We start from the raw sequence: 21,377 nt of genomic DNA, 5'->3' as shown, positions 1-21,377 counted from the left end.
GCCCTGATTGGAAATCCCACAGTAAAGTTCCTCGTGAGGCTCGACTTGCGTGTGACATAGTCCATTGGGAATGGCCAGAGTTCTCGAGGTATTTTATTTATCTGTTACTATGATCTAATGGGTCGTCAGCGACCTTTACCGGGATGTGACGTCCCCGAGGCCTTCCATCAAGTAGTTCTGACCCCTTAGCTGGCAGTATACCTGCGACCTAGGTAGTAGCCTTAAGAAAACCTCTCAGTGATGAGCGAACCGCGAATGACCGGTACACGTCGACAGCTCTCTGTCGCCGTCGATGGGTTCATGTGAGCCTAGCTCTGCCAAAGTGGTAGTTGTGACGCTTATCAAAAGCCAGTCCCTTTGGGACCATGGTCCAGTAGTGTGCATTGAACCGGTGTTAGTAAACCGCGTTGCCCCGAGAAAGCGCTGATTCGTCCATGCATTTCGGGATCAGCTAAGCGTAGATCACGGTTCAGGGAATTGGGGTTGAGGCTGTGTCCACGAGGGTACACCGTTCCTGGCTACTGCACCCCGCTCCCTTGCACGCGATGCGCTGGTGAATTTTCCATGGAGAATAAATAAATCTAAACCAACAAAAGAAAATCGGCGATATAGCAGGGAAGGAGGAAGAGCTGAGTGCGGTTGGGCGCAGCACAAAAATGCGTGGCTCACCGCAGTGATTAACGAAAGAGGCAGCGGGGGCTGACATACGCCCAAATAAAGAGGAAGCCTTACCTTAACGGCACATGCCAACGAGGAGGCATGTGCCATAAAGGCAGAGCATAGATCAGCAAAAAGGAGACTCCACAGCGCGATAAATAAAAGCAAAGCTTGTGGCTGGCAGAACCTGGTCAACGAGGTGGGTGGGTACTTGGCTATAAGCTTGTCATTAGGTAAATCGGGGCTCCACGGAAGCCTTACATACAGTATCGATCAGATGGACCGCTTTGTACGGGCATTATTCCCAAGACATCCTATACGGGTTGACGTCAATATCATAGAAAGCATCGAAGATTGCCCCCTTTTCACAATGAGAGAGCTCGAAGAAGCGGTTCTCACTATGAAAAACAAGAAGGCGCCAGGCCCTGATGGTATCCCGGCGGAAGTTTACCAACTGGTGTTCCGTCAACGGCCAGAATTGCTGCTTGAAGCGTTCAACGCTTACTTGAAGGAGGACATTTTTCCTTGTCGCTGGAAGGTGGCCAGACTAGCGCTGATCAGCAAGGGAAAGGAGCCCCGGAGCTCCCGTCTGCAAGCTCATCAGGAGTAGACTCGTTGAAGCGATCCATGCTTGCGGAGATTTATCCCCAAGGCAACTCGGGGGAACAGGGAGATCCACACTGGATGCTATTATGGAGATCGTGGATGTGGTTCAGCGAACCGAAGCACGGTTTCAGCCTTCCGCTGGAAAAACCAGAAAGAGAATCCCGACCCTGCGTCTCATATCGATTGGCGAGTTGACTATAGAGTCAAAACCAGAGATTGTGGTTTTTAGTGGGTGCGAATTTCACACGTGCCCACTCTAACTGTGACTTTTGCGCGGCGGAGCCTCATCAAGTGTCTTTCTAAGATTTTCCACCTCCGTGTACGAACAAAAAAATACTTTACAGAGTTGATAATATGATACCGAAAGGAAGGTTAACTTGCAATTTTAAAAGAAAATTAGCCTGCGGTAGTGATTAAAATTGAAATGGCTACCGGAAATGTAATCTTTCAAAACGACAATGAACCGAAACATACCGCGAAAATTGTAGAGCAAAGTATTGCAAAACAAAAATTACATTTCTTTTTAGGGATTGAGGAGTTCAAAACTGCAATGTCGGACCGGACCAAATGGAGAGCAACTTACTCACACTCTTTATGGTCCGCGGACTCCTCTTTTTCGGTTAACACCCAAAGTTCAACAATGAAAAGAGGGACGAAGACGAGTACGGTTTCTTACCAGGGCAGAGGCGACTCCTCAGGCGCTGCCCACCTCTGCCCTGGGAGCAGTGTGACTGAAGCGGTTCGCAGGTGTTGTATGCTCTTTTTTGTAATACGTAAAACACAACAAGGGTACAAATTATATTCAGCGTAAATCCACCCATAGTTCGGACCAAAACTTGCCCGGAGCTAGACGATTTCTTTAGGGATTATAAAAGGGAGCGTACAGCACCTGCGAACCACTTCGGTCACGATGCTCCCCAGGGCAGAGGTGAGGCAGCATCTGAGGGGTTGCATCTATCCTGGTAAGAAACCGTAGCCGTGTCTTCGTCCCTCTTTTTAAAAATGGCGTGTCCAGGATTTGGAAGCTAAACTGAATAACTATGCAACGCTACCAAAGAGCAGCAAATGAGTTGTGAGACCGCATAGAATGTGCCTGGCAATGGATATCACCAGGATATGATCTTATATCGAACAGAATGAACCAGTTGAAAAAAGCAAAGGAGTATTTGACTAAACTAGTCCAAGGCTCCGTGATAAGACTTGTTAACCATTTTTAAGGACCAGAGTTTGAAAATAAAATATAGGAAGTGTAAAAATTACTTGTTGAGTCTCATTTTCCCAAAATTATTGGACCAGTTCTGCATCGCACTGTAAATACTATTCTACAGGTCCCCTTCTTCTCGAGACTAGTTTTCTTCAACTTCTCCGTACCAAGGAAAATGTAATTTACCAATTTTCTTCTATCTTCCCCTTCGAATCAATCTTATCAATTTCCCTGGAACGCATGGGGTCTAAACCTGCTCGAAAGAAAGAAAAAGGTTTTTTCTAAAAACAATTTTTATTATTTTTTATTAAAAAATTAGTAATCATAATTCTTACTTCTGACTTAAAATATCTCCTACTTCACATGAAAATTTGATTTTTGTCTTTCAGATTCGACATCATTCAATTGCGTGTGTCCTTGCAAAGCCGAATTAAAATGAATGATTTGTTGCCTAGTGGGGATTTAGTGTAAAATTTAAAATAAAATCATAGAATCAAACAATTATAAACTATCAATATGAGCAACGTAATTCTGTCCTCGCGTCCTGGTTTGTCAAATAACAATTCCGTTGAGTAAAAATCTACCAATTGCACAAGCGTCAGGATTCGCGAAGGACTTCTGAGGAGAGGAATCTCATGTTCTGGGTTTTAATAAATGCAACGCTTCGTCCATTAACTGCCTGGGTCTGCTCTGCCTTTTTATGTTAACAGTTGTTAGTGAGACCAGTTGTTGCCTTCTAAACACCCAGGGATGGGCAGGCAAACCATTAACGCATAGAATCCTTTCACCAATTTTAATGAAACCTAAAACAGTTGAGCATTCATTTACAAAACTTATCCTTGGAAAGGTGAATTATTCCCATTCTGGCTTATGAGCCCGTCCAGACGAGCTAAAATATTAGTTTCATTATCCTGTCAAGTATGGCTTGTTATTAGTTGGCTCTTTTGGTTTTTTTCATTTTATTCTTTTTAGTCATTCGATAAAAAAGATTTTAAGTACATTTCGAGAGAAAATACGTCTGGATAGTGGCAAAGGATGATGAAAATTAAAAAAGAGATTAACTAAAGCGTGAAGATTTCCACGATTGCAATTGTCACATTGCAAACGCTGTAGTAACAGCCACTGAAGCGATCGTCCATCGTTCTGGCTGCATTAATCTCCGGTGTCGGCGTGCGGTCATATCAGGAGGAGCCGAATTCACGCATCCATTTCTCATATTTTGCTAAATCCTCTTTTGAAACGCTCTTGTTACATTTGGCGATTGCTTCGCTAAAGTCTTGTGTTGATACGGGAAGGTCAACTTCTTCCGTGGCTAGTTGTCGGATTTGTTCGGGTTTGAGGCCGGCAATTTTACGTCGCATTGACATCATACTTGCGTCTCTGAAAAAGAAAATGATTGGAATGTTAGTCTGCATTTGAAATTATAAAGCTGAGTTCATTCTAAAGGTACGTAAAGATGCCGAGAAATGTTTAAATGAATCATGTGAAGGCAAGAATGAGAGCTTCAAAACTAACTGACACAGAATTTACTCAAAAAATGTGTATATCAATTTGCACTTTTGACCCCCTGTGGCACTGAAAAGGACCCGACGGATCACACACGAAAAGTGGAAAAAAAATCAAAAAATTCTTTCTGGATTCTGGTGGGATCGAATTATTGCTGCTGGCTTGGAGGCAACTTAGGGTAACCCTTCTAGGCTAAGTCTCCCCTCCTTACGTGACAAGGCGCTAGAAAAATTGGTTGAGAAATATATGAAGGAGAAACTGACATCCTCCCTCTGCATTGGATGGCGTCCCGGAGGTGCCGTAGCAAATTCCTCCTAGCTGTCGTTGTACCTGGAACCCAGGGCGTAGCCTTGAGAAAGTTTCTGAATGAAGACCAAATTCCGGATGAACGGTACTAGTTGGGACACACTGGTAGTCCCTGTCCCTGGGATTATATGAGCCTGACTCTGTCAAGTTTGTAGTTATGGGGTTTATCAGTAGCCAAACCCTTGGAACCCTAGTCGACTCATTACCCGCCATTGCAATTAGCCCAGAGTGAGCGCTGATCAGGACCAGCTAGCTAAGCTAAGAGCTTGATTCCCAAGGGTACAACAGATCGTGACTATTATCCCCTTTGCACGCAATGCGCTGGTACACATTTCATGGGGTAAAAAGAAACACAAACGCTAAGTATTTAAGGAGGAAGAATTTGCTGCAGTTGGACACAGTAAAAAAAGCTTTCCAACGAAGGAAGTATCAACGACTAAAATACCCGACAAAACTCCAGACTGCCAGAGACTGACAGAGAAAGTTTCGACAGTGAGAGGACCATAACTCTAGTAGCCTGTAGTGCTCTTGTTCTGAGAAGAAGTCCAGAGGAGATCGATGAAACTGGGTAGATGATTTTGCACATAAACCGAGTAGAAAACTAATCATCTGCCCGTGACAGAGCTACAGAGGAAAGACTTATGAGGAAATGCGCGGCAATCCTAAAGGGCAAAAGGTATGCAACCTTTCTCTGAAAATATGTCAACAAAGGCGTGAAAAACAAGCTGATGGACCTGGAAGAGCTCTGGGAACGCATTCCTTTCGGCAGGTGGTCATGGATGGCAGCAGAACACACGAAAAAGAAGAGTCATCTTAATCTCAGCTGAGAGAACCATAAGGCCGGGTGCAAGTTGAGACGCAGGGTTAGCAGGAAGGCAGAAACTGAAATCAACTGAGAGCAGGCAGAGCTGGAGCGCATGTTTATCGTGTGTCAACATCAATCCATGCCTGAAGAATTCGTCTTTAAGGACGAAATTTCTGTAAAACAATTTAAAAACTATTATCATGTAAATCGCAATACAAGGGACTCCACAGAGGCGGCGATGAACACGTAAAACACCTGTTTACTGTGCGAACCCAGATATCAACCAAACCTGAAAATTTTTATTCCGCGTAGGTCGCGGTCGCTAATGAACATCATCAACGGCGCAACAAACGGTATCCGGTCTAGGCCTGCCTTAATAAGGAATTCCAGATATCCAGGTTTTGCACCGAGGTCCGCCAATTTGATATCCCTAAAAGCTGTCTGATGTCCTGGCCATTGCTCCATCTCAGGCAGAGTCTACCTCGTCTTTTTTTTAGCGGCATAAATGCACAAAACTTCGTAGTTCACGGATGCTCTCAAGCTGTTTTCATAGAACCTCGTGATGAGCCACGTTACTTCACCACACCAAGCTGCGCCTCAACTTGTGCCCGGCCTAAACGCCAAATGGCTGGCAACTAGTTATTGCAAAGTGGACTGGGAAAAAAGCGAAAAGAGGAAGATGCTTTTAGAGGAGACTTCATCCAGGTATTCTCCAAGGCACATAAAAAAAAAGAAGACGAAGATGATCAAGCAACAAATGAAAAGGCGACAAACGAAACAGGACAAAATCCTGAACTCTGTTCATTAAATTGACGGAAGACAACACCTTGCGGAAGAGTTCGGCAAGATCCGACATAAACTCAATCGCGAAGACAGTGGAGCAGAAGTGTCCCCCATACAGAAAATAAAGACTGGAGGAATCTTTATTGAATTAGGTCCAAAAACAACTGACTTATGAAAAGATCCAAAGTGGAAGAAGCCCTGAACCGTAACCGCAACCAATAACCGAATAGGCAGCACCTCTGCAAATTTCCGATACTAAAAACCCGTTGTGGTGGAATTCGCCGAACAATACACGCATTAACAGCCGGAAAATAAAAATTGGCTGGGCAATATGTAGAATTCAAGTAAGGACAGCCCCCACGTAGTATCACAGGTCTTTGGACTATGGGCGCACACCTACAACTTGCCGAGGATCTGAGAGGAGAACAACATAGCGTAGATGAAGCCAGATAGGTTACAAAAAGAAGATTAATAATGAAAAGGAGAGTTGCATTCTTCGCAGGAATCGTGGTTGACGAGAGCGTTGCACACCCTACGGGCTTGGCACGGTGTCCGGTGTTTCGGATGGAACTAGCCAGGGCTACACTCAATACACACTGAAGTGAAACCGCTCACAACTTGCTACACAGTTCCCTGCGGAGGTAAAAACTGACGTAGTACTAATCAGCGAACAGCACCAGAACCCAGCTTCAACGCATCTCGACATATCAGGTACTACTGCCTCATTGTTCGGAACGGTGACCAACTTAGGGTTCAGCCCCAACGCTGAACGCTTTGTTTGGATTCGGTGTTTGGAGATAACATTTTTCAACATCTATCTAATACCGATTACGATAATCCGGCAGGTCGCAGCTCTGCTTCGAGAACTCTGGAGAATATCGTCTTATGTACAGAGTGGTAGATCCTGATTTCGAGTTGAATGAAGCATACCTCAGCCAGACTGCAGAGCAAAACGAGTCCTGGAGATTTAGTTTCAAAGTTTGGGTATATGCCAATGTTGTAGCGTAGTGGCTGCAAACAAGCAATCCAGTCGTAAAATTCGTGGTGGAATTAATAATTCCGTCGTAAAATTCGTGGCGGAATCAGTGGTATCATCGATAGAAGGATGAAAGATTTCTCGGCAAGTGACCAGCAATAACACATGTTCGGGTAGTTGACACTCTCTCTCGACTTACATGGACCCCGCATTCTCTCTGCGCGTGCAACGTCGTGGGGGTTAATATTTGGGGAATTAATCATCAGGGTAGGTTGAGACGCGCAAGAGAATACTTTGGAGAGTGGAGGGGCCGCAGCTGAGACTGTCGTAAATTCATCTATGAACTTGATCAGGACAGGCACCTGGACTTTAATATCCTGGCGGAAACCCCGTGACAAGTCTTGTATTTTTTAGTGAACGGTGCAATTTTCCGATCTGCGGAAGGAGCATTATAATCTCCGCCGTTTAACACAGCGCAGAGTCACTACTGATAGAACATAGTTGTCGTCGTGGATCGATATCCTTGGAGACCAGCTTATAAACTGGTCACAGTGTGAAAGGCGCCGAGGATTGTTAGCTTTTCACAATGGAAGATCTCCCCTCTGAAAAACTAAGGCGCCTGGATCCGACGATATCCTGGCAAAGGTACATAAACTCGTGTAGCCCCATTGATCGGACAGCCCACTCGGTGTATTTAATGATTGCCTAAAAGAGGATTTTTTCCGTGACGTAAGGCCAGCGCTGATGAGGAAAAAACTCTGACCGGCATACTATGTATCCTTGATACAGCTTATTAGGAGTAGACTCACCAAAGCGATGCGTGCTGTCGGGAACTTGTTCCTTAAGCAACAGAGAGGTTCAAAGTGGATGCTGTCATGGAAGCTCGTAACACTTGATGTCAAAATGCCTTCAATTCCTTAAGATGGGCAGATATGCTACTGACACTAGGAATTTTTTAGCATGTGGCCAGCTACTTCTTGTGACCGCTCCATGTTCTATGAAACGCTGGAGGGCCAGAGGAGAATTGAGATAACATCGGGTACAGCACAGAGTCTACTAAGACTCAACATGCCAGAAGAGCCCCAACGTCTTCCCATAAAGACGATAGCATCCGTTCTGCTCTACAGTACGGAGATATATAGGCTGAAGCTGTATGGAAGTGTATCGTAAACACTTTGTGCAAATGCAGAGACGAAATGCTTTGCGGGAGGCGCCTCTCTATTATATTGCCTCACAACCGACTATGTTGGTGAACACAAGACAGACCTAAAGCGCTACGGGGAGGACTCAATAGAAATGTTTGCTCATGAGGGGGCCTACACTAAATGAAGAGCAATTTGTTTGGAAAAATAAGTCGAGAGACAGATGGACTGACTGGATCATTGAAGAAAACTTGGGTTCGCGGCTGGATTACAAACTGTTGTGTTCGATTATTTTATCTACCCAATTTCTAAGCAGGCATGAAAGTTTTCAGTCTTACTTGCACAAGAACGGTAAGGCACGACCCCCGGACTGTGTATTCTGCAAAGGGGTGGGGTGGAACGACGCTGACTACACCTTCTTTTCTTGAGGAATTTTGAAGAAAGAAAAGAGGAAAAACGATATCAGAAAACCCACGCCGGGTGGTCTTTTAGTAGAACCAACTTCCATCTTTTTTACTGAATCAACCGAACCGAACCTTAACAGTAAATTTGGGAGCTTTATCTTTAATTCGCCGGCAAGTTTTCCGTAGTTCACCATTAGCCCGGCAGAAGCCTGTTGGAAATTAGAGGAAGTCCGAATATGCGATCTTGTTTTGTGTACGGAATATACAGGGTGTACATGAGGACTTGATCCCTTCAATGAACGTAGAAGGTACATTTTAAGGGATTCGACAAGACTTGGATATTGCAACTTTTGTAATTTCTAATACACGCGCGTTATTCAAATATGCCACAATGACCTCCGGTTTTTTTACTGGAGGACTCTTAAGCGATTTACGGCATGAGCGGTTGGGGCTTGGAGTGCGAATTCAACTACATTCCTATTGAATAGACGATAGCACCGGCTTAAGAGGAGTCTAAAGCGAACGCCTACCTCAAGTTGGGTAATGGTCCAGGCATACTTCAGTATGTGCTCAAAAGGGATGTTAGACTTGAGTGAACTGTCGTGTTAAATAAGTCAACTTGCTAAATTTACACCCGGTGAGGATCTCGTAAGGGCATCCTAAGAACCACGTCACATCCTAGGGGCCCAAAAAGACAACGAGAATCGATACCTTCGACCCCATTTTAAAATTGGAATCAATAAGCAAACCACCTTTTACAATCTACAACTTGTTCCTGCAAAAACATGAGTAACCAAACTGCAGAACAATTTTCGCAACACCAAGCCGCTAAGAAAAGTAGGGAGTCCCAGTAAGGTGGAAAAACCTCACTTGAACTATGTTTCCATCAGTGCAGAGTCCGTTTCCACACTGACCTCCCGTCTCTCTTGTAATACATTTCAAAAGTCCATGAATCAAAGAAGGCTCATCCACAGCCTCCAGTATTAGCCTCGGCTACAAGGCTCGACTGATTCCTCTTCACTTTGTACCACGTTTCAAAAGTGCATGTTGACTGACTTCACAGGCACATGAAACACGCTCAAAAGAGGAGCTCTTTTACATCACTGAGACCAGACAACCATTTAGATTCACGGAGGAACGACGACTTCGCGAGCATTGTTCATAAGCTCTGCCAATAACCTCCCCCCCCCCCCGCTGAGGGCGTCGTTTGACTTTCCCTTTTCATCCATGAATCTCGGGCAATGGAACATAACATGCTCCGGGACCTCGAGTGTGACGGTGCAATCAGGATAACTGGGGTACCCGCCCAATCCGAAGTGGTACAAGTAGTTACTGTATCTACTGTGTTCCATAAGGAAGTGTGTTAGCTGGTATTTCAAATCTCCGTGGTTTCGCTCGACCCAACTTTCAATATACGGGGGCTCAATGTATGGATTCAACGACCTTTTCCGAAATTAATCCACCGTTGCCGCCATCTCTTGTACATCTCCTTTCTGGTAGCTTTTCGGAAGTCCGCAGTCATATCGGGCAGTTTGGCCCACCTATTCTGATAGTGATACTGTGCCACATTCGCTAAAAGATCGAAAGGAACCATTCCCGTTATGACAAACACTGCATCACTCGATATTGTCCTGTTTGCATTATTCATCCACAGCGCGATTGGCCGTTCTGCTGATCTCACCCTTCTCCGATTCACCACGTTGTCCAGTGTTCCTGCACAGACAAAGGCCGCATATAAGAGGACAAATTTCACCAACCCTTCGCACCAGCCCTCCAATATTAGGCACCATCCTTGCTAGAGATGAACTAGCTTTTACTGCGTTTTCTCGCGCATAGTCTAACTGCCCCTTGAAGCTCAACTTGGCACCGACCACTACCCCTTGGTATCTAATTATTGATTTTGAAACGACCTCATGTTTCCCAACTCATATTTTGACATTATTGTTGTTCCTGCGATTGGTAAGAAGGACCCTTTTCGTCCGCCACCACTACCACCATCGTCATGTCTGCAAAAGCAATCACTGCTCCTTCCTTTGGCGCTCGAAGTCACTATGTTCCATAATAGGGGCTCCAAAACCGTGCCTCGGAAAACACCTGATGTCACAACATATTCTTTCAGCTCGTCATCGGTTTGGTACCAACAAACTCTCGATTATCCGAGATAAGTAACCAGGGACTTCCAGTTTGGCAAGGGAGCTCTTAATTTAACCCCAATTGGCCGAGTTAAAGGCATTCCTGACAACCCAATTCTTCCCTTAGTTTTGTAAATAGGCACCAATGAAAGGGTCGTTAAGTAGCAAAGGAGAGAACAGAAAACCTCATGGTCTGATTGGACAATCGAACGCACTGCGCACGCGACTCTTCACGCACATGGTCATCATGGTGCCCGTTCCCATTTAGGTTGATAAAAATACAAACATGTTCTATTTCCAGGGGGAGCAATGATCGATTTTGAGCACCAAATCTAGTGATTAATTTATAAATGATAATTTCCGCAAATTTGACGCCATAAACAACTCACAAAAAAGCTCAAATCCGTCAGCGCCCATTTAAAACTCAACAGTCCACAATCATCATCCCTCAATATCTTCCTATCGTCAACTTGTAAACTTGCTTTTTATCTAATCACTACAAAACAATTGCGCAACCTATCGTACAAACAACTTTGCAAGGTTGTTCACAATTCACATTTGTACGTGGAAATACCAAATGAAATCATAATTGAACATTATTTTAGTCATGGAACCATTATCGGACATGGAGAGCGATAAATCAACAGAGCGAAGGTGTTATCCAAGTAAAAATCTTAAAACTGATTAGATTCAATGAATTGAGGAAGAAATAGAACCGGAAAAGAGAATCAATCTCTCTAATTGAGTCATCACTCAAGTTGTGGTGATATTTCATCAAGTTTCCGATTTCGGGTCACGGAAGAGTAATTTGGGTGGACGATTCTGTCTTTGTTGTCTGCAATATGTGTCTTTAGAATTTTTAATAACAGTCTATCTTATATGTGACCTTGACGAGTAGGACGGCGTCTTGATATTTAGATTGATATTTAGAATTTTTAGAAAAGGATTGAAAGTGAAATCACAAAATAGGGTTTAATTTGGTGGTCTGGCCTGCAAGTTCTAAACCAAAGTACAAGAACCACTACTCACCTGCAAACATTCGTTATATCCGCTCCGGAATATCCTTCCAATTTTTTTGCTATCGATTTCAAATTTACACTTGGATCAACCTTAACTTCACGTAAATTAATTTTCAGTAGAGCTTCACGTCCCTCATCCGTAGGCAATGGAATATAAATTCGTTTCTCCAAACGTCGACGCAAAGCCTCATCAATGTCCCAAGGGAAATTAGTTGCAGCTAAAACCATCACAACTTTTGACGCTTCTTCACTACCTACTCCATCCATTTGTACTAAAAGTTCTGATTTGACACGTCGCGATGCTTCATGCTCAGATTCAGAGCCTCGTCGCGAACATAACGAATCAATTTCATCAATGAATATCGTGCTTGGTGCATAAAAACGTGCCATTTCGAATAGAAGACGAACCATCTTCTCAGATTCGCCACGATATTTTGATGTGAGTGTTGAGGAGGAGACATTGAAGAAGGTTGTGCCGCATTCGGTCGCGACCGCTTTAGCAAGCATTGTTTTGCCTGTACCCGGCGGGCCTACCATCAGTACACCTTTCCATGGCCTTCGAATTCCCTAAAAGCGAGGGAAGAAAGTGGTCAACGAGATTTGGGCCTCGAAGTTGGGTTACTTACCTTGAAATAGTCTGGCATCCACATTGGCAGAACTACAGCCTCTTCGAGCAGGCGTTTGGCGTCATGTAAGTCTGCAATGTCATCCCAATGGATGTTTGGATTTTTTTGAAGAATATCACGTTCTAGAGAAAAACATTATCATTGTCAGCGTCCTTGTTCTCATAACCACAAACTTGCTCCACTTACCTAAAATGTCCACCAGCTCAGCTTCCAGATGACTACTAGGTTCAAATTTCTTCTCCTCCTCTGCAGGCTCTTCGTCTTTCTGATCCTCATTTACATTTGTGGAAGTGTCATTGGCTGAAGTGTTATTTCCTCCTGGCGCAGTCGATGCCCGTTTGTCCTTATTCGTCTGTTGTGCACGTCCATTTGCCGTGTTGCCTGTTCCCCCTCGTCCTGGTGGTCCGATTTTCTTTGCTGTTGATTGGGCGCCTTTCTGTGGAATGCCACTTCGTCGGTCTACTTTTTTAGGAGGTACACCCGATCGAGTTCCGCGTGCTGGGACGGCAGGTCTGACAAGAGAATAATTACTTGGATTAGATGGAAGTCGGTTGATTATTTTACGCATAGATGATTGTAAATGAGGGTTGAAATGTCAACAGGAATTTTGGCGTTGCACTGAAAATTGAGTCTTAACGCATGGGTGGGGTAGTGTCAGTTGAAGCCAACTTGATGTCGGGAAATTAGAAGACAGATATTTCAAAGGATTTAATTCATAGCATTTCGAACTTCAGATTACGTGAAAAATGTTCCAAATTGGAAGTAAAATCATGCTACAAGGTAACAGGATAATATTTTTCTGAACAAATGATGATCCTGAAAAGGAAAAAACCTATTTTGCGCTTTTTAATAAATCCAATGAGTTAGGAACGGATACTAACTGCTTTGTACGAAATTTCAGAAAATCCAACGATGAATCGAGGAGAAGGTTTGAATTCACGTGAACATTCGTAACGAATTTATTTCGACAGGACCCTCCACAAATATCGCTCTTAGCTAGGCAGCTTGAGAGACCTGATCTTGCTACTCCTGCCATACCATCTTCATTACTGAAATTTGCATGTGTTTATTTCAATCGACTATGACTTAGCGAATAGTTTTTTGGGCAGAGAAGTGAAATGCATTTACGCAAAAAGTGCCGGGCTCCTGTCTTAATTAGACTACCAGCCAAGATACCCTTCTGTTGAGTGTAGGAGACTAGTTGGGAACTTTTTACAGATTACCTCAGTCTAGGTATATTCAGTGTTTAAGCAGAACCCCTTGGTACCGGGAGCCTCAGATACTCTAGTGTCTTTCTATCCGTCTCCATCTTTTTCGCCTTAAGAATGCCTTGCCACTCTGGAGCATGGTCTCAATTATAATGTCCGGGGATGCAAACACCGTTCTATCAAAAGCTGAAGACAATGGCGCTACCACAAATTCTCTACCCCGGTGATCACACTTGCAATAAATTGCTTCAAAGATAGATATCAGCAAAATGAGTACTCCGAACTCCCGCCAACAACTTTTTACAATTTATTCACAGCCAGCGTTAAGCGTTAAGGGCTGTTCCAATTCCTCGGCGGCACCCGATGGTGACTAGGATATAAGAAACATTGAGGCTAAGACACAAGCAAGTAGCTTTCGGAAAATGGCATAATATCTGGGACAAAGTGACCACTTCTCTCATCGTCATGTGTTTTATTCTTCCTCCATCCTGTGATTATCTGTCTTGCCGTGGTAGGTTTAGTAGAGGCTATCTTTTGAGAAACAAGGTGGTACCCCAAGTGTTATACAATTCGTGTTAATGGATGAATGGTATCAGTTTAAAATCGTGTGGCAAAGAGTCTCTGCGGCATCGGGTAACTCCCAGAGTAACAAATCTTGGTTGCAGAACACATTAAAGAAGAATGACAAATAACTAAGGCCAAGGCAAACGGAACGGCCATGATCCCATATGCATAGTCAACGTCTGAAGGTTACGAAACTTTCTTCAAATGATGACGGAACGAAAATATCCCGGGACGGAGACTCCGTGGATTAATGATATCTAGTGAATCGTAGAGAGAAGCGGTTGATCTATCAACTGAATGCTGATGCTAAAAAAGTACCCAGAGAAAAAATAACGCCAAACAAAGCACGATAATCCAAGGGGCTGCTCTGTCTGTCTGGAGATGTGAGCCCTCTGCTGGATCTCAGTTCTCCAGTCCTCTTTGCAACTCGCGCAAATCAGCAGATTAAAGATTGGCTACAGGTTACGATACTACTCGTTACCTGTGGAATTGTACCATTTTGCGAATTGGCAACAAACTGCGAGTCTGGATATCGGATGCAGACATCTTAGACGCTTACGATGCAGAGAAATTGCTCGCTAGGCTTAAGACTCAGAATATAGGTCTCAAAAATGACGAACGGGACGTGATCGGTTCCAATAGGCAGGGTGTGACCCTGGTGCTACCATTTTTCCAGTGACCCATATTATATGTATATGGCGGCTCGCGAAGCACATAGCCTGTCAATTCTGATGCCAACGCAAAATTGCATTAAATACCTAGGTCCACACCAAGAACAGCATGAGTGGTAAGTGAATTACCTTTATGAATATATTAGACGCCTCCTGTTGCTTAATGTTATTACGTAACAGGAACACAGAAATGACCTTCGTTACAAGGCGACCGATAGAGGCAACTGATATGACCTCCTTTATCGTTCAGATTGCTTCGAATATACTACGTATGTCTTAAACCAGATACATTCGCATTAAAACCAATCAAATTAATAATCCAGAGAATATACTTCGGAACACAGTTAATACAAATTATAGACGCTACAATTAAATATCAATTAAAATAGACGCAAATTGGGTAGTCAAAACAACATACGATATCAAGGTGGCTGTAGATGAGCTAAGCACGGTAATCACTACCAAGCAACGCCAGTACACAAAATGTAGCTGGTGGAACCATAATCTAGTAGTCCTGGAGCAGAACACATTAAGCCTGACCGGTTGGATAAATATAGCTAAACACTTATCGAATATAGTAAAGAGATCCGCAAGGCTAAGAGGGATTTGTGGAAATTCTATGAGGAAGTGGGAACGCTTCCGGAAGGAATGGGTCTACAAAGCACTCCAGCTAAACATCAAGCGATTTTTCATATTCTGCGCAAGGTAAGGCGTTGAGGGGTTTAGGTGAAAGTGTGAACCGTATAAGTCGAACGCAGAAGGACGACCTATTGCTAGAATTTAAACCAAGCAAGTAATCAGAAGGGCTGCAGAAGAATATTGAATCATCATTAGCAGAAACGGCAGAAGTAAAACTGACACTAAACCAAAGTCAGAATCGGTTAAGTCGCCCGCCGACTGCGAAGTCTTTAAAAAAAACTTCAAATGTTTGGAATTCTGGAACTGTAGAGAAAAATCCAACTGGCTGTTCTGGTGGCAAATAAATCACATTGATAGCGTCCATATCACAGGTTGCAGTATGTGCCCGGTGTATAAAAAGACTGTAAACACTATGCACAAATGAGGTTCATACAGCTTAACTTAAACCATTGTCAAGCGATCCAGGACCTGCTCTCTCTCAAGTACTCGAGAACAAAATGGACAGGGCCGTTGATTGCGAACAGTATAAAGATCTACACAGTGGGGTATGGGTTACGCGTAAGAGGATATGGTATGCAGGTAGGTATAGGTGATCGCTCCGAGGAGTACAATTAGCGCTGTGGTGCACTGCTTTGATGCCACACTCTCCTAAGACCATGACTGTTGTTATAAGAGCAAGGAGGCAGTATCAAGTCGGCTCAGATGCCCAGCGAGGCACCGACTGTACCCGCCGAAGTACTGCCAAGAGCAGAGCCCCCGGATCATCTTGCCGTCATCGACTTCCACTATCGCCAGTACTTCCGCTCGGAGTGCACTGATGAAACATGGCAGACCATACGACTTACATGCACTGTTTGTATTCGAGAAAACCCCCGCAACGACTTCATAGACCATCTTTGATCCGTCGGTGAACAATACTATGCCACAACCTTGCAACACGTCGCCGGTCTTCACTATATCTCGGTTGGAAAGTTTCTCGTAAAGCTCAGCTCGCGTGTGGCATAGTCCGTGGGAATGCCCAGGTTTCCCGAGGTATTTCGTCTACGGTGGGACTTCACTGTCCAGCATCCGGACTCACATAGTCTGACGCTACAACGTATTTAATGTGGAGGTCTAGGGGGCGGAGATGCAGGAGTACATTGAGAGCATCTGCCGGACAAGACTGCAGAGCCAGTACCAACTGCACACGCGGTTCTTTGGATCCTATTGAGCTTCGTTCTATTGTACTTTTTGCTCAATGTCTGCCACCATACAATGAGGATACGTTAGGATTGGACGCACCACAGTGGTGAATATCCAGAGAACCATCCTCGGCCGGAGATCCCATTTATTTGCAAAGGTTTTACTTGCAGGCATAGAAGGCTATACAGACCTTTCCAATCTAAAAGGATATAATAGATAAGCCAAAATTGAGCCATAGAAGAATCAATGAAGATTCTTGAGCATGGTTTCACAAGAGCGAAAATAAGTGGTATATCCATCTATTTGCTATGCGACAGCAAGCCTTACGATAGAGGATTATAAATCGAAGCTCACAGAACCCTCTAGCAACAGCTAATGGTAGCTATTGAAGCCTTCCGTTATGACAGCTTTGCGCTCTAACCACTGAGCTGTTCGGATACGAAAACTGGAAAGGAAACCCTAACAATCCTTTCTAGGTAAACCAGGGAAGGATTAAACCCAGACCAAAAAGTTTCCGGATACCTGAGTGGTTAGAGCCCAAGGCTATCGTAAGGAAGGTCGCGGTTCAAATCTCACTGGTGGCAGGATTTGTATCGTGATTTGACGTCGGATACCAGTCGACTCAGCTGTGAATGATTACCTGAGTCAAATCAGGGTAATAATCTCGGGCGAGCGCAATACTGACCACATTGCCTCCTACAGGATACTGTAATCCTATAGTGTACCGGTTCGGTCTTGAATGAAGTGCTCTAACACACTTCAAGGTCCTGATCCAATATGGATTGTTGCGCCAACGATTATTATTATTAAAAAGTTTCACCTTTTTCCTTGTTAAGACACTAGAAAAATTGGTTAAGGGATGTGTGAGAGGTAGACTTATATCCTCATCTATAGCTCTATATCATCTGGTTATGAAGATTGAAGCTGCAATTTTAGTCCTGATAGATATAGAGGAATCAATGGTGACAGCCGCCAGGAAACGGTATAGAAGGCCCAATATGCAGACTTCTACAATCTCTCCTGTTGGCTCAAGCACATCTGTGTAGTGAGAGTCATCCTGGATCTTCTTCTTTTTCTTCAGCCTTTGTCCCGTTCACAAGCGGGGTCGGCTCGTCGTGATCGGCTTATATGTATCCTGGATACATAGCGAAAATCGGAGAACCCCAAATCAGATCTAAACGATATAAGATTGGCAGGAGAATCTCCAAGTTCTTGGCTGACAAAAATGAAATAAAGCCGAAATGGATAGCGGGGTACAAAGGTATTGATAGCAATGTGAAGGTGGATCTACTTGATTCCAAAAGCACGGACCATTCACTTGGACTCAACAAAGCCGTGACAATCACGCGGGAATTGGAGCTCGAGTAATTGGCACATCGATGGGAGTCATTGGTAATACTACTGGATGGATCCTTGGCAAAGTTTATTTCAACTTCTAATGGACGGAAACATTTTAGTCTTTGGAATCTGAAGAACGAATTTACTGCTATTGTTCAATAAATAAGCGGTAGTTGCGAGCCAAATTCCAACATTGTGGGAAAGTTTCATTCAGCCCCTTCACTTCATATAATTATTTAAAAGCTTAAAAGCCACAAAAACCAAGAAATCAACATAATTTCCACAAATCTCCAAATTATGATCATAAACCCAAAATTAAACACAATCAATTAAGACCATCGCTATCGATTCCAATCTAATTTTCTCCTAAATTACTCAATATTCTCCGCTTCTCCCAATCAAGCCTGAATTAATATGCAATCGCTATTATGAGTTAGATTGCCAGCACGAAACGTGTGCATTTCGCAAAGACCAAGGGAAACCGCTGAACAAATACTTCTTAACCCACTCGCTTACGTAGATTCCAACTTTTTTTTTCGCGATATGACTGAAATGACTAATTAATAAGTGCTACTGCCGTCGGCGGTTTTTTGTCGTCCCATCTCGCATTCAACCTGAATAATTATTGGCTTTTATAATCACAAAGTGAGTTTATTGAAATAAAAATCAAATATAAATAAAGCGTCTTATCGCACACACAGGCACACCTGACGTGAATAATCTTTTTTCTGAGAGACAAGACGCCAATCTACACCTGAAAATAGGAAAATGAGCTAAAGATAAAAAGTGCTTTGTGGGCAATCTGATATTTTCATTTAACTGATCGCGGGATGTCTCAGAAAGTAGCTAAGAATCTTTTCTGTAATGTTGAGTAATACCCACTTCGGTGGCGGTATCTGTTGAAAAGAAAGGCCGGGAGAAATGGAGAAAAAAAAGAGCTAGCCGAGCCGCGTGTAATCTTCAATGATTGCATTTCCATCTGTTTATTGCATGATATAATCTTGAATCTTGCCGGATTCAGTTCCAAGAAGTTGTTAAAAGAGGAAATACGATTGCGATGATAGGCAAGATACGCCGAACGGATTTCGTGTTGTTTTGGTTATTCATTCGAATTAATATGGATAAATGCGCGAAAGCTACATTTTCAATGGAGTCTTATTGAGAATCGGATAAATGAGGAAATTGGCTGCAATAATTCATGGTGTCTTTTTGAATTTCGCCGGTCTTCGCTTATGTTTGATTAGGAGTTATTGAATGAAAGTTCTACCTTTCATATTTTTTTCTTGACTGATGAAAACGCTTTCTTTGTTGGCAATATTGTAGGGGTGTTTTCATGCAAATTTTTCAGTCACGTATTTACATAATATAATTATTCATGCATTCGTCCATTGATAGAGCATCTCATTGAGTTACTGGATGCAGCATTGTGGTAGTTTTATTAGCAGTGATCAAGAAAAAAGGGGTCCAGTCTACAAAACCAAATATTGGTACCCAAAAATACTGGGAACCTTCGAAGGAATCAGGCTCAAAAAGATCCAGAGCTTTTGGTTTACTACTCAGACATCAATAGATTTCTTGTAATGCTGTAGTGAGAAAGTTTCGAGCGTGACTTGATAGATCTAGACAACTTGTAAAGATGCAGAGTATATGATATATGGCTACGGGGCCCTTCGTCTTCCACAAAACATTGGTCTAGACCAAGATGTGCATCAATTCAAAAAACTGTGCGATGTGAATATCATCCAGCCTTCCTTCCTAAAAATCCCCAGGCTCTAGTGAGCGAATGATGACAATGTTCTCCAGTTGCCCTCGAGAACACAAAGAAAAGGGACCAATTACAGAGCATTGGAGTATTCTTTATGTGGTTTTCGCAGAAGATGATAACTGATGCTGAACCCTTTTCCGCAAACTTGGGCAAGCAAGGAATATCACCTCCGAGCATAAAGTAGGTCGAAGGTAAGAAGTCACACCCACACTGTCTGAAATTAAAATCGTTGAACTGTCTGAATTTATCAAAGATAATCACAACATGCAGTAAGCAACTAATTATATGATAAGAGCCATAGCAGATCATGAGAGGGAAAGAAAAAACGGAAGGAAGAGTCTACTCCTCCCTTCACGATATCACAGGTAACATAGGTTATACCCAATCGCGTAATAGCCGATGCGCAGGCAAGCAAAAGGATGCAAGAGAAGGAAGAGCCTACAGGTAGTCAACAATTCAAGTGTCAGCAAGCGAACCGATGCTCAAAGTAAATATGCATGACGGCTACACTAACTTTGAACAAATAGAGGGAAATGAAAATTCGCTTTGCAATAAATGTCATTTCAAGTACAGGCAGAGGACCTCAGCGTTTAATCGGAGGGAGCAAAGGCTGAAGACTTCGGTAATCAAATAAACAATTTGCTTGAGGAGAATGGCGTCGTGCGTGCTTAAAAGTATGAGATCTTCATCCATTACAAAGGCCTACACAAGACCACATCTAAGGATGAAATCTGCACTGATCTGGTGGAGCAATTCAAACTGGAAGACATACCAGTAGCACCTATTGTCAACCTCCTCAGGACGTATGATAGCACATAGACATGACTATATCACTACGAACCGAGGCAGCCCAAAAACTCCTGGACACTGCAAAATTACGTATAAAATGGGTGGTCTGTCACCTTGGAGGCAGACCGCTTTGAAAAGATGCTTTAAGTGACTTAAGTGCCAGCATTTTACAACAGCAAATACACAAAAGTACTGTTGACCGATTTGATTAACACAGGTGTGAGGAAAAAGATCACAGGGTGTGTGGAAAGGCAACAAAATGCATGCTGTGTGAAGAAAAAGAGAGCTCAGATGGTCAGATATGCTGTTAGAACTAGCGGGTCCTGAATTAGGAAAGGCGCCGACTTCAGTGCAACAACAAGGTTCATTCAAAACAGCCACACCATATTAGGGTTGCCCGGGATTGGCTTTCACACACTACCTACAAATCGCAGGTTCAAAATGTCATAAGCAAGCTTTCTAGAAACTTTAACACCAACCTGTGGGTGACCAATTTCACATTTTTTCTGACGAGTAATCCACTTTTACATTCCCGCCTCAAACAAGTCCGCCACCAACTCGTTGAGAAACCTGGTCCATCTCGAATTATTGACCGCCTAGGTGTTCCTTCAACTTCGGAAACAGATGGAATAGGTGCAATGTTAAAGCTGTGGGCAAAGACTTCCCAGCCAAATTCCTCGATATCCTCCTTCGTTTATTAGGATACATGTGAACGCGCATTGCCGTGGTGCAGTCTTAGGCCTTTGGTGAGTTTTCCCTTAAGACGATTTTGAATTGCCCGTCTGAGCTTTTTCAAGGTCTCGCAATAACTTGTCATGTTTAATGTGGTCCTTTTAGGCATAAACTCGATAAGCGGTACACCACGCCGGTCCCAAAACACCGCTGCCATGATTTTCCTGCTGACAGATTCTGCTTAAACTTCTTGTTGTTTTGTTTCCGTAAGAACGTATGGCACCACGTTTCATCCCCCGTAACAATGGGATCTAAGAAATTTATGACGTCTCAGTTTGAGGAATGAACTAAATACTACTACCTACATACAATGCCCCGGAGGT

The 21,377-nt window shown here is 43.4% G+C and overlaps 1 protein-coding gene across 1 annotated transcript in view; it reads right to left on the bottom strand.

Annotated features, from left to right (window-relative positions):
• Positions 1–2,781: 2,781 nt before the first annotated feature.
• LOC119659176 (katanin p60 ATPase-containing subunit A-like 1) overlaps positions 2,782–21,377 on the bottom strand; it is a 43,418-nt gene continuing 24,822 nt past the window's right edge. The window contains exons 4-7 of the mRNA XM_038067132.1: positions 12,353–12,678; positions 12,167–12,288; positions 11,551–12,107; positions 2,782–3,847 (exon numbers count right to left, since the gene is read on the bottom strand). Coding sequence (XP_037923060.1) covers positions 3,649–3,847; positions 11,551–12,107; positions 12,167–12,288; positions 12,353–12,678 — 1,204 coding nt within the window. The 3' untranslated portion in view covers positions 2,782–3,648. The remainder of the gene's footprint in view (positions 3,848–11,550; positions 12,108–12,166; positions 12,289–12,352; positions 12,679–21,377) is intronic.

The sequence above is a fragment of the Hermetia illucens genome, chromosome 6, assembly GCF_905115235.1.
Source record: "Hermetia illucens chromosome 6, iHerIll2.2.curated.20191125, whole genome shotgun sequence".
NCBI classification, from domain to species: Eukaryota; Metazoa; Arthropoda; class Insecta; order Diptera; family Stratiomyidae; genus Hermetia; species Hermetia illucens.
Note: the sequence above shows the minus strand (reverse complement) of the source record. Positions and strands in the feature narration are given on the sequence as shown.